This window comes from Triturus cristatus, chromosome 9 (genome assembly GCF_964204655.1).
Source record: "Triturus cristatus chromosome 9, aTriCri1.1, whole genome shotgun sequence".
Lineage (NCBI taxonomy): Eukaryota > Metazoa > Chordata > Amphibia > Caudata > Salamandridae > Triturus > Triturus cristatus.
This window is the reverse complement of record NC_140592.1, coordinates 1,273,051,891-1,273,068,055: the sequence shown is the minus strand read 5'-3', so window position 1 is coordinate 1,273,068,055 and position 16,165 is coordinate 1,273,051,891. Positions and strand designations below refer to the sequence as shown.

General features: G+C 49.2%; 1 protein-coding gene across 2 annotated transcripts in view; it reads right to left on the bottom strand.

Annotated features, from left to right (window-relative positions):
* Window positions 1-4,209: 4,209 nt before the first annotated feature.
* Window positions 4,210-16,165, bottom strand: part of PRORP (protein only RNase P catalytic subunit) — a 322,568-nt gene continuing 310,612 nt past the window's right edge. The window contains exon 7 of one of the 2 annotated variants that reach the window (XM_085627437.1): window positions 4,210-4,653. In XM_085627437.1, the coding sequence (XP_085483563.1) occupies window positions 4,522-4,653 (132 nt within the window). In that variant the 3' untranslated portion in view covers window positions 4,210-4,521. The remainder of the gene's footprint in view (window positions 4,654-16,165) is intronic. The other variant, XM_085627438.1, reaches the window with a different exon arrangement.

Genomic DNA, 16,165 nt, shown 5'->3' with positions numbered 1-16,165 from the left:
CAATTTAGTGGGAGCAAATCACAAAAATTGACGGACTGGCATCACACACCACCAGGTGTCATGCTTCATCATCTGCCAGTCCTCGCCCTCTAAAAACCGCGTTTGATAGAGGGCGGGCATACACCTGAAGACAGGGATGCACTTCTAAACTAAGTGGGGGCCCAAACAAAAAAAGGAGTGAGTGAATTTAAAAACCATCATAGTATACCTGAACAATTTTTATTCTATGGGGTTACTATGTGGCATTAAAATATATAAGTGCGGTGAGTGGGGACCTTATCATCCCGTCGCCGCTGTGAATCAGTGATTGTTAATAGGGGGTCAACATGTTTCTGCCTGTATTGTCCACTTGGGTACGTGGCATTCGTCAGGACCTTAAATATTCGGCTCCAATCTTACCACTGGGGGCGTAGGCCTATAGCCAGCTGCCACCTGTTTAGAGAAACCTGTAAGAGAGAGGGGGTGAGACAAACATAAAATACTCAAAAATGGTTGTCATTCGGTAGACCTTGATGTGTCACAGTCACGCTCCATACTTACTGCTCCCTCCTAAAGTGAAAAAGGTATATGAGTGTCAGGCATCTGTGTTCACTCTGACATTCATGTGAAACAAATATAGAAGTCTTACCCTATTGGAAAAACCGATTTGCCCCATGGGAGGGGTAGGGGGGAAATCCTTGTGGCCACATTCTGGTGGGAGACGATAAAGGATGAAGACAAAAGGGTTAAAAACCAGACTGGCTGGGAAGGTATATCAAAGATACTGAATTAGTTGGCAGAAAAAACCGTCAGGGCGTGCTTGGTCTACTATAGTTTCAACCTGTTGGAAGAAGAAATCAGAACAACGACTTACAGTTCAAGGCGTACTCCCCGCTAGAAAACCTAGTGCTGCATGCGTCCAGCCTCCTCCCCGGTGACAATAAGTGTAGTGCGCAGCAAGCTTTTATACTGTTGGGTGGGGTCGTGGCATGCGATATGGGTTTCAGGTGAGCGTGGCGCACAGTGATGATGCTGCATTTCCTGTGTCCTGAGCGAAGCATGCAGAAAGGACTGCACGTTGCCTGTTTGTTGCCTGACCCTCGTTGGGGTGTGTCAGCACATGGCGCTGCTCTATGACACGCCGCTTCCTGTGTCCCGTCATTACCTCAGATGATTGCCTGGGTTGGGGCGGGACCAGCTGTGGTCCAATGAAAGCGCTTGCCATAGTTTCTGGAGATACAAGGGAGTGATTTAACGTGTGTAGACACGTTATATAGAAATATGGGGAACATGTGCCCTGCTCATGAGTATTATTTCATGACGGGAGCAGTTACGAGTATTTACACAGAAGAAAGGAAGAGAAAACAAACCCAGATTGTTTACAGTCAGGGTGACGGTGTGGTTAAACCTACAATTAGTGCACAAGTTCATTTTACAGCTACCGCATGATTGCTGATCAAGATGATTCTAGTTTTAGGGAGTAAGGGAAACTGCGTATAGCTCTATTCACATGTATTACTGTGTCTATTGTTTGTGTTTTTGTCTTTATAGTGGGTACTGTTAAAGTGTATGTTTTGTGTATGTTTTAGTGAGCGCTAAGGGAGGTTACTTCATTTGTAGCCACGGGATATCATCGTTCAATCAGTTTTTCCATGTCCCAAGGCGAAACACCCAACGCTGTTCTCTAACATGTAAGACATGTGAGAGGCAGCCATTGCGCTTCTGTACTACTTCCAGTACCGTCCATCTTAGATCTTTATCAGAGTGTTCTTTCTCAAGGAAGTGTTTTGTTAATTTGGTGTTATCTTTCTTCCTTCTGATAGTGCTCCGGTGCTCACTAATTCTGATCTTTACACGCCTAGTAGTCATGCCAACATACATGAGTTGGCAAGGGCATTTGAGTAGGTACACTACATTTTCTGTGTTGCAGTTAGAGAAGTTCTTCTGAGTCCATGGCCGCTCAGTACCTATGTCCACTTCTTTTGTGGTGGCCGTGAATTGGCATGATATGCAATCGCCACAGGGGTATTGTCCAGTTGGTCGTTGGTGGCCCCATAGTGTCAGTTGGTGGTCATCTGTAGCGGCTGGTGGTTTTGTATGGACTAGTTCATCCTTGATGTTCCTACTGCGTTTGTACGCAAATAGGGGTTGGGTCCAGACTTTGTCGCTGGTGTTTAATATGCGCCATTTCTTTTGAATAATGTTCTGAATTTTGTTGGACGCTGGGGTAAAGGTGGTGACACACACCATCCGGTTGGCCGGCTCCTTTGGCGTATTTTCTAAAAGAGCTGCCCGGTTGTTGTTTCGAGCTCTTTTTTTGGCATTCTTGACCAATTTTCTGGGGTAATTTCTTGCTCTGAGTTTCATTTCCAGGGTGTCTGCTTGGTACCAATGAAGAAGCACAATCATTCGTGGAATGGGTAAACAGCATTGATCCACATTTGAGATTCACACATACCATCGACAAAGAAAGAGCAATATTCCTGGACCTTGAAATCAACCTATCTTCAGAAGGCCTACGCACAAGAGTTCACAACAAAGCAACCGACAAAAACAGCCTTCTGCTTTTTGAAAGCTTCCATCCCAAAGCCCTAAGACAAAACCTCCCGGTAGGGCAATTTCTGCGCATCCGCAGAAATTGTTCAGAAATTTTAGACTTTCATGAACAAGCGACAAAGTCTGGACCCAACCCCTATTTGCGTACAAACGCAGTAGGAACATCAAGGATGCACCCAGACTTCTGACGGATCTGGTCCCATCTCGCACACGGAAAATGCGGAATCGGGCAGTTTGAAGACTTTGAGTTTTATCCGTATCAGTGGACGAAGTCTGAATTTGCGTGGTCTTGAAAGAATGTGAACTTCTGACGTTACTCAACTTGATATTTCCTTACCCTTCAACTTATATTTCTATTTTGTGAATTGTCATTGAATGGTGTTCTTGAAATCGCTACGAACATAAGCATACACAGAGATATTACTGTCTACGCCCTGAAGAAGTCCCAAGTTGGACGAAACGCGTCGGCTGCTTTGGCTGTTTTTATTGTTTATATAATAAATGGAAAATAAAGAAGGATTTTTTAAAGGAAAACGCATCAAGTACATGGACTGATTTAACACATATTACATTTGCTGAAGTGGTGCACCTTTTGCTGGTTGTTTACAATGTCATACATTCACCCCAGTTCAGAGATCTGGGCCAAAATCCATCGTTTCTTGCTCACCATGCCATTCCAATTTGGACCTAGCCATATGCAAATCAGTCTTGACCCTGTGCCCAATAGGAACAGTCCAGCCTGAACTGCCAGGCCAGGTCCTCCCTGGACTGGAAACAAGTATCCTAGGACCGGTTTCGGGCTTTCAGCCCTCATCATCCAGGATAGCTTGACTCCAGTGGCATGGAGAGCACGGGACCCACATCTGGGCATACCCGTCCCACTCAGGGTGACAAATGCAAAAAGAACAAATGATGGACAGAATGCAGAAGACTGATTTGCATATGGCTGGGTCCAAACTGGAATGGCATGGTGAGCAAAAGAACAATGTATTTAGGCCCAGATCCTTGTACTGGGGTGAATGTATGACATTGTTCTGCATTCTGTCCATCATTGTTCTTTTTGCATTGGCCATGGAACACCCATGATACAGAGAGGGCGAGAGAGGCTAGGTTGGTCATGGAACACCCATGACAGAGAGAGGGAGAGAGGCTGGCCTGGCCATGAAACACCCATGATACAGAGAGGGAGAGAGAGGCTGGGTTGGCCATGAAACACCCATGATACAGAGAGGGAGAGAGAGGCTGGGTTGGCCATGAAACACCCATGATACAGACAGGACGAGAGAGGCTGGCTAGGTCATGGAACACCCATGATACAGAGAGGGAGAGAGAGGCTGGCTTGGCCATGAAACACCCATGATACAGAGAGGGAGAGAGGCTGGACTGGCCATGAAACACCCATAATACAGAGAGGGAGCAGGCGGCTTGGCCCTGAAACACCCATGATACAGAGAGGGAGAGAGAGGCTGGCTTGGCCATGGAACACCCACGATACAGAGAGGGAGAGAGAGGCCATGGACGCGCTGTGTGGTTTAAAGCCAGGTTGGTTTGGCTGTAGAGTCTGTGCCAAAGAGAACAGAGGCTGTGAGTACAACTGGATCCTCATGGAATTCCTGAACATGAAAATATACCTTTTTTCACAGACTATTGGTTCTTTCAAAAAGAAGCCTCTTACGATTTCAACAACAGGCACACATTTTTATTTGTTTGCTGCTCCGTTGACCTCAGGGAGTTCGTGGTGTTACGGAAGCCCCCACATGAGGAGCTCTTGCAGTTTTCTCAAGTCCATCCACTGCACTCATCTTCGATGGAGTTGCCCAGGAGCTGGGGGTACTGAACGTATGACGACAGTGCTGGAGCCTTTGATTGTGAGAAGCCTTCTATAGCACCTTGTTACCACTAACGTTTGATGAGACCCCCTGGTTGTCAATCTGGACCTCTGTGTCCTCCTTCTCTCGATGCTGAGGTCTGGGGGCCTCAAACACGTCAGCTCCTCCTCACCAAGCACAACCACCTTCTGGGTACCTCATAGGTGGATCTCTCCACTGCGTCTTCATCGTAGGGCACATGCCATGAGTCCCCAGTCGTCTGGACTACGGTGTCGTAGCTGGCAATCGTCTAAGGACAGAAGAGGGGAGAGGATTAGAAAGGGCAACCCTACAGGCATGCAGTAAAGGACACGTGCGGGGCATGGTGGTGAGGACTAATGCATTCCTTGCACATTACCTGGAGTAGAGGCAGTACTAACAGCACATCTCAATTAACAGTCATGGTAAGGGGGAATCAAATACTCACATCTTATAACACATTACAACTGTGCTGAAGGACTTATCTTGTGGAGCCATGTTGAAAAGTGACTGGAGTACTGGGCGCCACATCATAGTATAACCACAGTGTGGAGTTAAAAGTATATCCGAAGGCATGGGTGAGGCAAAGCTGTACCCGCAGTGAAGAGCGAGGCTAAACGTATACCAGCACCCATGGGTGAAGCTAAAGGTACACCTACAGCTATGGGTGAGTGGGTGAGGTTTAAGGTAAACCCACAGCCATAGATGGAGTTAAAGGTATAGCCACTGCCATGGTTAGGGTTAAAAGTATACCCGAAGCCATGGGTGAGGCAAAGCTGTACCTGCAGCGATGAGTGACGCTAAACGTATACCCAGACCAATGGGTGACGCTAAAGGTATACTCGCATTCATGGGTGACGCTAAAGATATACCCACAGCCATGAGCGAGGCTAAACATATACCTGCAACCATGGGTGAGGCAAAGCTGTACCTACATGCCATGAGTGAGATTAAAGGTATACCCGCACCCATGGGTGAGGTTAAAGGTACACCAGTAACCATGGGTGGGGTGAAAGGTACAAAGCGGTACAAAAGGGGGTGGTGATGGACGGAGCATCAGAACCAATCAAACACTCACACCCAGTCAACAGATCTGGGTTTGATCCATCACCGTTCTTTAGCCCACTCTGCCACCCCAGTTCAGACATGGCCATATGCAAATCAGTCTGACCCTGTGCCTCATGGGAACAGTCCAGGTGAAAGGTACACCAGCAGCCATGGGTGGGGCTAAAGGTATACTCACAGCCATGGGTGGGTATAAAGGTATACCCCGCAGCCATGGGTGGGTTACAGGTATACCCACAGACATGGGTAGTGTAATGGTTTACCTGCAGCCATGGGTGGGGTTAAAGATATACCCACAACCATGGGTGGGGTTAAAGGTATACCCCGCAGCCATGGGTGAGGCTAAAGCTATACCCGCAGCCATAGGTGAGGCTAAAGGTATTCCCACAGCCATGGGTGGGTTAAGGGTATACCGACAGACATGGGTAGTGTAATGGTTTACCTGCAGCCATGGGTGGGGTTAAAGATATACCCACAACCATGGGTGGGGTTAAAGGTATACCCCGCAGCCATGGGTGAGGCTAAAGCTATACCCGCAGCCATAGGTGAGGCTAAAGGTATTCCCACAGCCATGGGTGGGTTAAAGGTATACCGACAGACATGGATGGGTTGAAGGTACACCCGTAGCCATGGGTGAGACTAAAGGTAAACTCACAGCCATGGGTGGGTTAAAGGTATACCGACAGACATGGATGAGTTAAAGGTACACCCGTAGCCATGGGTGAGGCTAAAGGTATACTCAAAGCCATGGGTGGGTATAAAGGTATACCCGCAGCCATGGGTGGGTTAAAGGTATACCCACAGACATGGGTAGTGTAATGGTTTACCTGCAGCCATGGGTGGGGTTAAAGATATACCCACAACCATGGGTGGGGTTAAAGGTATACCCCGCAGCCATGGGTGAGGCTAAAGCTATACCCGCAGCCATAGGTGAGGCTAAAGGTATTCCCACAGCCATGGGTGGGTTAAAGGTATACCGACAGACATGGATGGGTTGAAGGTACACCCGTAGCCATGGGTGAGACTAAAGGTAAACTCACAGCCATGGGTGGGTTAAAGGTATACCGACAGACATGGATGAGTTAAAGGTACACCCGTAGCAATGGGTGAGGCTAAAGGTATACCCACAGACATGGGTAGTGTAATGGTTTACCTGCAGCCATGGGTGGGTATAAAGGTATACCCGCAGCCATGGGTGGGTTAAAGGTATACCCACAGACATGGGTAGTGTAATGGTTTACCTGCAGCTATGGGTGGGGTTAAAGGTGTACCCACAGCCATGGGTGGGGTTAAAGGTATACCCGCAGCAATGGGTGGGGTCAAAGGTATATCTGCAGGAGGTAGACCAACAACAGCAGAAGTAAGCACAGATGTAGGCGGCAGTAGGGGCACCATTGGTTCCGCTCAGCAAGCCCCAGGGGCTTCTGGTGCAGGGGTGCCTTTTGAGGTCAGAGTCTTTTTACCGGAGCTGGTTGCGGTCAGGGGGAGCCTCTTGATTCACACTGCAGGCACCTCCGTGGAGATCAGAAGAGGTCAACCAACACTGGACTTGAGGTCAGGATCGCTGGGGGGACTTCACTGCACAGGTGAGGCATTCAGACTCATGCCGTGGGTGTCGGGTGCAGAGAGGGCAGGGATTGTGGTTCAAACTATATCCGGAGCCCTTGGAGTTGATTTCTTCTGGACAGGTCCGCTGTCCACAAGAGACTGGAGTCTTTTTTGAAGGCAGCAGTCCACTCAGGGTTTTCAGAGGTCACTGGCTGCAAGACAGGTGTTTGCAGGCCTCTGGCCGGTAAGGCTGGGGCTAAGGCAGTCGTTGTCTTTAGTGTGCTCTGCAGAGATGCCTTCTTCCTTCTTACGTTGTCGCAGATCTAGTTTCTAGGTCTGGAGGGGCCACCTAAATACTACATTTAGGGGAATTGTAGGGGAGTAGCAGGTAGGGCCAATGGGCACCATACCAGGGGTGACTATACCCTCTATTATGCCATCCTCCTGTGGGAGGGGGCATAGACCCAGCTCTGATTGGAGGGGTCTCCCCATCTTCAAGATGTTGGGGACTGAAAGATGAGCCTCACCTTGCCTCCCCCACCTTAGGGGTGGTGCTGGAAGAGGGGAAGCACACCACCTATTCTCCTAGGTTTTCCTGGCAGTTTTCTCACCCAAGGTGGGGGTGTAAATCAGGGGCTGCCATCTGCTGCTAGCAGCAGAGGTTGGAGGTCGCATTACCAAGGTGGCAGGCCTTTGAAGCTTCCCCTTTGAGCATTGTCCCATCCTGGGGGAGGAGGTGTGACACTTCTGCCCCGGAAGTGCATTGTTTCTGGGCCCAGAGAACAGGGGCTTCTACCCAGGGGTCCAGAAACATGTCTGGTGGTGGCTGGCTCCCTACAGCCGGTCAGAGACTACACCAGGGTTTTTAGGTTTTCAGGGGGCACCTCTGAGTACACGGTACAATAAATCCCAAACTGGCATCAGTGTGGATTTATTGAAATGAGTAGTTTGGTATCAAACACTCCTGTGTTCAGTGAAGCCATCATGGTGCGGTGGAACTCGAGTTCTTGAGTTCCAAGCCTATGTACTCTCTATGGCTTCGCTGGCACTTACAATATGAATGAACGGACCCTTAGATTGTTGGGGCAGATCTGCTCCTGCCCATGTACTCTCTATGGCTTCACTGGCACTTACAATATTAATGAACGGACCCTTAGATTGTTGGGGCAGATCTGCTCCTGCCCATGTACTCTCTATGGCTTCACTGGCACTTACAATATTAAGGAACGGACCCTTAGATTGTTGGGGCATATCTGCTCCTGCCCATGTACTCTCTATGGCTTCACTGGCACTTACAATATTAATGAACGGACCCTTAGATTGTTGGGGCAGATCTGCTCCTGCCTATGTACTCTCTATGGCTTCACTTGCACTTACAATATTAATGAACGGACCCTTAGATTGTTGGGGCAGATCTGCTCCTGCCCATGTACTCTCTATGGCTTCACTGGCACTTACAATATCAATGAACGGACCCTTAGATTGTTGGGGCAGATCTGCTCCTGCCCATGTACTCTCTATGGCTTCACTGGCACTTACAATATTAAAGAACGGACCCTTAGATTGTTGGGGCAGATCTGCTCCTGCCCATGTACTCTCTATGGCTTCACTGGCACTTGCAATATCAATGAACGGACCCTTAGATTGTTGGGGCAGATCTGCTCCTGCCCATGTACTCTCTATGGCTTCACTGGCACTTGCAATATCAATGAACGGACCCTTAGATTGTTGGGGCAGATCTGCTCCTGCCTATGTACTCTCTATGGCTTCACTTGCACTTACAATATTAATGAACGGACCCTTAGATTGTTGGGGCAGATCTGCTCCTGCCTATGTACTCTCTATGGCTTCACTGTCACTTACAATATGAATGAACGGACCCTTAGATTGTTGGGGCAGATCTGCTCCTGCCCATGTACTCTCTATGGCTTCACTGGCACTTACAATATTAATGAACGGACCCTTAGATTGTTGGGGCAGATCTGCTCCTGCCCATGTACTCTCTATGGCTTCACTGGCACTTACAATATGAATGAACGGACCCTTAGATTGTTGGGGCAGATCTGCTCCTGCCTATGTACTCTCTATGGCTTCACTGGCACTTACAACATTAATGAACGGACCCTTAGATTGTTGGGGCAGATCTGCTCCTGCCCATGTACTCTCTATGGCTTCACTGGCACTTACAACATTAAGGAATGGACCCTTAGATTGTTGGGGCAGATCTGCTCCTGCCCATATACTCTCTATGGCTTCACTGTCACTGACAATATTAATGAACGGACCCTTAGATTGTTGGGGCAGATCTGCTCCTGCCTATGTACTCTCTATGGCTTCACTGGCACTTACAATATGAATGAACGGACCCTTAGATTGTTGGGGCAGATCTGCTCCTGCCCATGTACTCTCTATGGCTTCACTGGCACTTACAACATTAAGGAACGAACCCTTAGATTGTTGGGGCAGATCTGCTCCTGCCTATGTACTCTCTATGGCTTCACTGTCACTTACAATATGAATGAACGGACCCTTAGATTGTTGGGGCAGATCTGCTCCTGCCCATGTACTCTCTATGGCTTCACTGGCACTTACAATATTAATGAACGGACCCTTAGATTGTTGGGGCAGATCTGCTCCTGCCTATGTACTCTCTATGGCTTCACTGGCACTTACAATATGAATGAACGGACCCTTAGATTGTTGGGGCAGATCTGCTCCTGCCCATGTACTCTCTATGGCTTCACTGGCACTTACAATATGAATGAACGGACCCTTAGATTGTTGGGGCAGATCTGCTCCTGCCTATGTACTCTCTATGGCTTCACTGGCACTTACAATATTAATGAACGGACCCTTAGATTGTTGAGGCAGATCTGCTCCTGCCCATGTACTCTCTATGGCTTCACTGTCACTTACAATATGAATGAACGGACCCTTAGATTGTTGGGGCAGATCTGCTCCTGCCCATGTACTCTCTATGGCTTCACTGGCACTTACAATATTAATGAACGGACCCTTAGATTGTTGGGGCAGATCTGCTCCTGCCCATATACTCTCTATGGCTTCACTGGCACTTACAATATTAATGAACGGACCCTTAGATTGTTGGGGCAGATCTGCTCCTGCCCATGTACTCTCTATGGCTTCACTGACAATATTAATGAACGGACCCTTAGATTGTTGGGGCAGATCTGCTCCTGCCTATGTACTCTCTATGGCTTCACTGGCACTTACAACATTAATGAACGGACCCTTAGATTGTTGGGGCAGATCTGCTCCTGCCCATGTACTCTCTATGGCTTCACTGGCACTTACAACATTAAGGAATGGACCCTTAGATTGTTGGGGCAGATCTGCTCCTGCCCATATACTCTCTATGGCTTCACTGTCACTGACAATATTAATGAACGGACCCTTAGATTGTTGGGGCAGATCTGCTCCTGCCTATGTACTCTCTATGGCTTCACTGGCACTTACAATATGAATGAACGGACCCTTAGATTGTTGGGGCAGATCTGCTCCTGCCCATGTACTCTCTATGGCTTCACTGGCACTTACAACATTAAGGAACGAACCCTTAGATTGTTGGGGCAGATCTGCTCCTGCCTATGTACTCTCTATGGCTTCACTGGCACTTACAACATTAAGGAACGGACCCTTAGATTGTTGGGGCAGATCTGCTCCCGCCCATATACTCTCTATGGCTTCACTGTCACTGACAATATTAATGAACGGACCCTTAGATTGTTGGGGCAGATCTGCTCCTGCCCATGTACTCTCTATGGCTTCACTGGCACTTACAATATGAATGAACGGACCCTTAGATTGTTGAGGCAGATCTGCTCCTGCCCATGTACTCTCTATGGCTTCACTGTCACTTACAATATGAATGAACGGACCCTTATATTGTTGGGGCAGATCTGCTCCAGCCCATGTACTCTCTATGGCTTCACTGTCACTTACAATATGAATGAACGGACCCTTAGATTGTTGGGGCAGATCTGCTCCTGCCCATGTACTCTCTATGGCTTCACTGGCACTTACAATATGAATGAACGGACCCTTAGATTGTTGGGGCAGATCTGCTCCTGCCCATGTACTCTCTATGGCTTCACTGGCACTTACAATATGAATGAACGGACCCTTAGATTGTTGGGGCAGATCTGCTCCTGCCCATGTACTCTCTATGGCTTCACTGGCACTTACAACATTAAGGAACGAACCCTTAGATTGTTGGGGCAGATCTGCTCCTGCCTATGTACTCTCTATGGCTTCACTGGCACTTACAATATGAATGAACGGACCCTTAGATTGTTGGGGCAGATCTGCTCCTGCCCATGTACTCTCTATGGCGTCACTGTCACTGACAATATTAATGAACGGACCCTTAGATTGTTGGGGCAGATCTGCTCCTGCCCATGTACTCTCTATGGCTTCACTGGCACTTACAATATTAATGAACGGACCCTTAGATTGTTGGGGCAGATCTTCTAATGCAGTTATGTCCACACCTGTGGTACAGTGCACCGTACCTTAGGGCTGAGAGGCCTACTAGAGGGATGACTTACCTATACCTCCAGGCAGTGCTGGCTGGCATTGACCCAGGCAGGGTGCCATGTTAACTTTGTCGTTCTAGCCCTCACAGGGGCATGCAAGCTGCAAAGGCAGTGGCATGGTCCTAGTGAGGGGAGACCCAAAGGACCCTCTTCAGCTCCTAGGCCCTAAGTACCCAGGGTCCCACTTACTAGGGACTTACAGGGGATAGAATTAACAATTGTGGAAATGCTTTGGGGAAAAAGAACTGGCTCAGGTTACCTGGTTGTCAGGGGCGATGTGCCCTGCAATTGAAACCACATCAAAACCAGGCAAAAAGTGGGGGCTAACCATGCAAAAGTAGGCTTTCCGACACCCATATGGTCCTCATTTCTTCAGAGTAAAGCCTTCTTAAGTTTAAATACGGTTTCTTCACAATCACACTCTCCAAATGACTGTTACAATCTCTCTTCTTATCTAGAAGAAAGATAAAAATATGCAGCACTTCCGGACTGTGACTCTGATGAGTCAAGCAGAAGAGCCGCAAACTGTCCCCTCCAAGCACCGCTTCCTTAAAGAGGAGATTTTGACTGCTGATCTTCTGGGAAAGATGAAGCCTTCGGGCTCTCTTGCAATCCTGCTCGTCTTCTGGGAAAGATGAAGCCTTCGGGCTCTCTTGCAATCCTGCTCGTCTTCTGGGAAAGATGAAGCCTTCGGGCTCTCTTGCATTCCTGCTCGTCTTTGGGAAAAGATGAAGCCTCCAGGCTCTCTTGCATTCCTGCTCGTCTTCGGAGAAAGATGAAGCCTCCGGACTCTCTTGCAGTCCTGCTCGTCCTTCGGGAAATATGAAGCCTCCGGGCTCTCTTGCAATCCTGCTCGTCTTCTGGGAAAGATGAAGCCTCCAGGCTCTCTTACAATCCTGCTCGTCTTCTGGGAATGATGAAGCCTTCAGGCTCTCTTGCAATCCTGCTCGTCTTCTGGGAAAGATGAAGCCTTTGGGCTCTCTTGCATTCCTGCTCGTCTTTGGGGAAAGATGAAGCCTCCGGGCTCTCTTGCATTCCTGCCTGTCTTCGGGGAAAGATGAAGCCTCCGGACTCTCTTGCAGTCCTGCTCGTCTTTCGGGAAATATGAAGCCTCCGGGCTCTCTTGCAATCCTGCTCGTCTTCTGGGAAAGATGAAGCCTCCAGGCTCTCTTGCATTCCTGCCTGTCTTCGGGGAAAGATGAAGCCTTCGGGCTCTCTTGCAAGCCTGCTCGTCTTTGGGTGAAGATGAAGCCTCAGGGCTCTCTTGCATTCCTGCCTGTCTTCGGGGAAAGATGAAGCCTTCGGGCTCTCTTGCAAGCCTGCTCGTCTTTGGGTGAAGATGAAGCCTCCGGGCTCTCTTGCATTCCTGCCTGTCTTCGGGGAAAGATGAAGCCTTCGGGCTCTCTTGCAAGCCTGCTCGTCTTTGGGTAAAGACGAAGCCTCCGGGCTCTCTTGCAGTGCTGCTGATCTTCTGCGAAAGACTAAGCCTCCGGGCTCTCTTGCAGTGCTGCTGATCTTCTGCGAAAGATGAAGGCTCTGGGCTCTCTTGTAGTGCTGCTGATCTTCTGAGAAAGATGAAGCCTCCGGGCTCTCTTGCAGTGCTGCTGATCTTCTGCGAAAGATGAAGGCTCCGGGCTCTCTTGCAGTGCTGTTGATCATCTGCGAAAGATGAAGCCTCCGGGCTCTCTTGCAGTGCTGCTGATCTTCTGCGAAAGACTAAGCCTCCGGGCTCTCTTGCAGTGCTGCTGATCTTCTGCGAAAGATGAAGCCTCCGGGCTCTCTTGCAGTGCTGCTGATCTTCTGCGAAAAATGAAGGCTCCGGGCTCTCTTGCAGTGCTGCTGATCTTCTGCGAAAGATGAAGCCTCCGGGCTCTCTTGCAGTGCTGCTGATCTTCTGCGAAAGACTAAGCCTCCGGGCTCTCTTGCAGTGCAGCTGATCTTCTGCGAAAGACGAAGCCTCCGGGCTCTCTTGCAGTGCAGCTGATCTTCTGCAAAAGATGAAGGCTCCGGGCTCTCTTGCAGTGCTGCTGATCTTCTGCAAAATATGAAGCCTCCGGGCTCTCTTGCAGCGCTGTTGATCTTCTGCGAAAGATGAAGGCTCCGGGCTCTCTTGCAGTGCTGCTGATCTTCTGAGAAAGATGAAGCCTCCGGGCTCTCTTGCAGTGCTGCTGATCTTCTGCGAAAGATGAAGCCTTCGGGCTCTCTTGTAGTGCTGCTGATCTTCTGCGAAAGATGAAGCCTTCGGACTCTCTTGCAGTGCTGCTCGTCATCGGGAAAAGACGAAGCCTCCGGGCTCTCTTGCAGCGCTGCTGATCTTCTGCGAAAGATGAAGGCTCCGGGCTCTCTTGCAGTGCTGCTGATCTTCTGCGAAAGATGAAGGCTCCGGGCTCTCTTGCAGTGCAGCTGATCTTCTGCGAAAGATGAAGGCTCCGGCTCTCCTGTAATCCGGATTGTCTTCTGGAAAAGACAAAGACTCAGGCTCTCCTGCAATCCTGCTCGTCTTCGGGGAAAGATGAAGACTCTGGGCTCTCTTGCAATCCTGCTCGTCTTCCAGGAAAGATGAAACCTCCAGTCTCTCTTGCAGTACTGCTCCCCTTCCAGGAAACATGAAGCCTTCGGGCTCTCTTGCAGTTCTGCTCTTCTTTGGGGAAAGATGAAGCCTCCGGGCTCTCTTGCATTCCTGCTCGTCTTCCAGGAAAGATGAAACCTCCAGTCCCTCTTGCAGTACTGCTCCCCTTCCAGGAAAGATGAAGCCTTCGGGCTCTCTTGCAGTCCTGCTCGTCTTTGGGGAAAGATGAAGCCTCCGGGCTCTCTTGCATTCCTGCTCGTCTTCCAGGAAAGATGAAACCTCCAGTCCCTCTTGCAGTACTGCTCCCCTTCCAGGAAACATGAAGCCTTCGGGCTCTCTTGCAGTCCTGCTCGTCTTTGGGGAAAGATGAAGCCTCCGGGCTCTCTTGCATTCCTGCTCGTCTTCCAGGAAAGATGAAACCTCCAGTCCCTCTTGCAGTACTGCTCCCCTTCCAGGAAACATGAAGCCTTCGGGCTCTCTTGCAGTCCTGCTCGTCTTTGGAGAAAGATGAAGCCTCCGGGCTCTCTTGCATTCCTGCTCGTCTTCCAGGAAAGATGAAACCTCCAGTCCCTCTTGCAGTACTGCTCCCCTTCCAGGAAAGACGAAGCCTCCGGGCTCTCTTGCAGTCCTGCACGTCTTCGGGGAAAGATGAAGCCTCCGGGCTCTCTTGCTGTGCTGCTGATCTTCTGCGAAAGATGAAGGCTCAGGCTCTCCTGTAATCCTACTCACCTTCCAGGAAAGATGAAGCCTCCGGTCTCTCTTGCGATCCAGATTGTCTTCTGGAAAGGACTATGACTCAGGCTCTCCTTCAATCCTGTTTGTCTTCCAGGAAAGATGAAGGCTCAGGCTCTCCTGTAATCCGGATTGTCTTCTGGAAAAGACGAAGACTCAGACTCTCCTGCAATCCTGCTCGTCTTCTAGGACAAATGAAGCCGTCAGGCTCTCTTGCAATCCTGCTCCCTACAAACACTGTTTGCATCTCATCAGCATTATCGGCTCCTCTTTTGAATACTTTGACTTTGCAACTTCCTAGAAGTTTACTTGGCCTCCTCTGACATATACCTTAAATGCACCTGAAATTAGCAGCTCCCGCCCAGCTGCCAACTGCTCATAATCTTCTAAACAGAGAAAGAACAGTTTATATTCAACTTCCAAATAATCAGTTCTCTTCAGGGGACACATAAGGAAGACTTCTTCTGGGATATGACTCTTCTTGCCATGTGGAGTAAGGATCTCTACTTAGTTGTGAATGACACAGCCCATTCTTGTGGTCTTCAGCATGATTGATGGAGTATTTTTGGCCCATTTTCAGGCAGACCGTCGAGACTACCTGTGCTCAGGGCCAGCTTCACCACTACCTAGTCAGCGCCTGGATACCCTCACAAGTGACAAGCAGCACTCTGCACCACAGGTGTAGAACAAAATGCTAGCAAGTTTCAAAAACGTTTTTCATCAAGGATCCCATCAGGTCCTCATGAACTCCCCCTTGTTTTCCTGTCCCTTGTGCTGCCTAGAGTCAACGTCTACCCATAAATGTTCATTTTCAACCTGTTTTTCACGCATTGCCATCTTTCAGACTTAAGCCAACAATACTCACATTTACAGCAACGCTGCGATGCTCTCGGACTACCTTGCAGCCATCAGCCTGCAGGACGTGTTCCCATAATGTATCACAGTAAAGCTTCCTCAACATGGCTGCTTTCTCGTCGGGCTATCTGACTTGCTTTCTTGTTACGTCTAATCCGATCGGTAGTAAATACAGGTGAGTCTAACCTGGATTACTCGGATCCCTCCCCCTTCTATCAGCTGCGCTGTGAGGTAGAGCGCATACATTCAGGGTGCGTTAGATGAACACTCTACACTTACTCGTTCTCAGTCTGACGAGGCTCAACGCGCTGATGTGCACAGATAACCAGGCCTCCTCCTCATGGGCTCCCTTCAACCACTGCCCGTCTGCTAGAATCTCACTAAAGATCCTATACATCACCCACCTACATCCCTGTAGCTGCATGCGTACCGCTGTCTCTCAGAAGCAGTTATCCCTT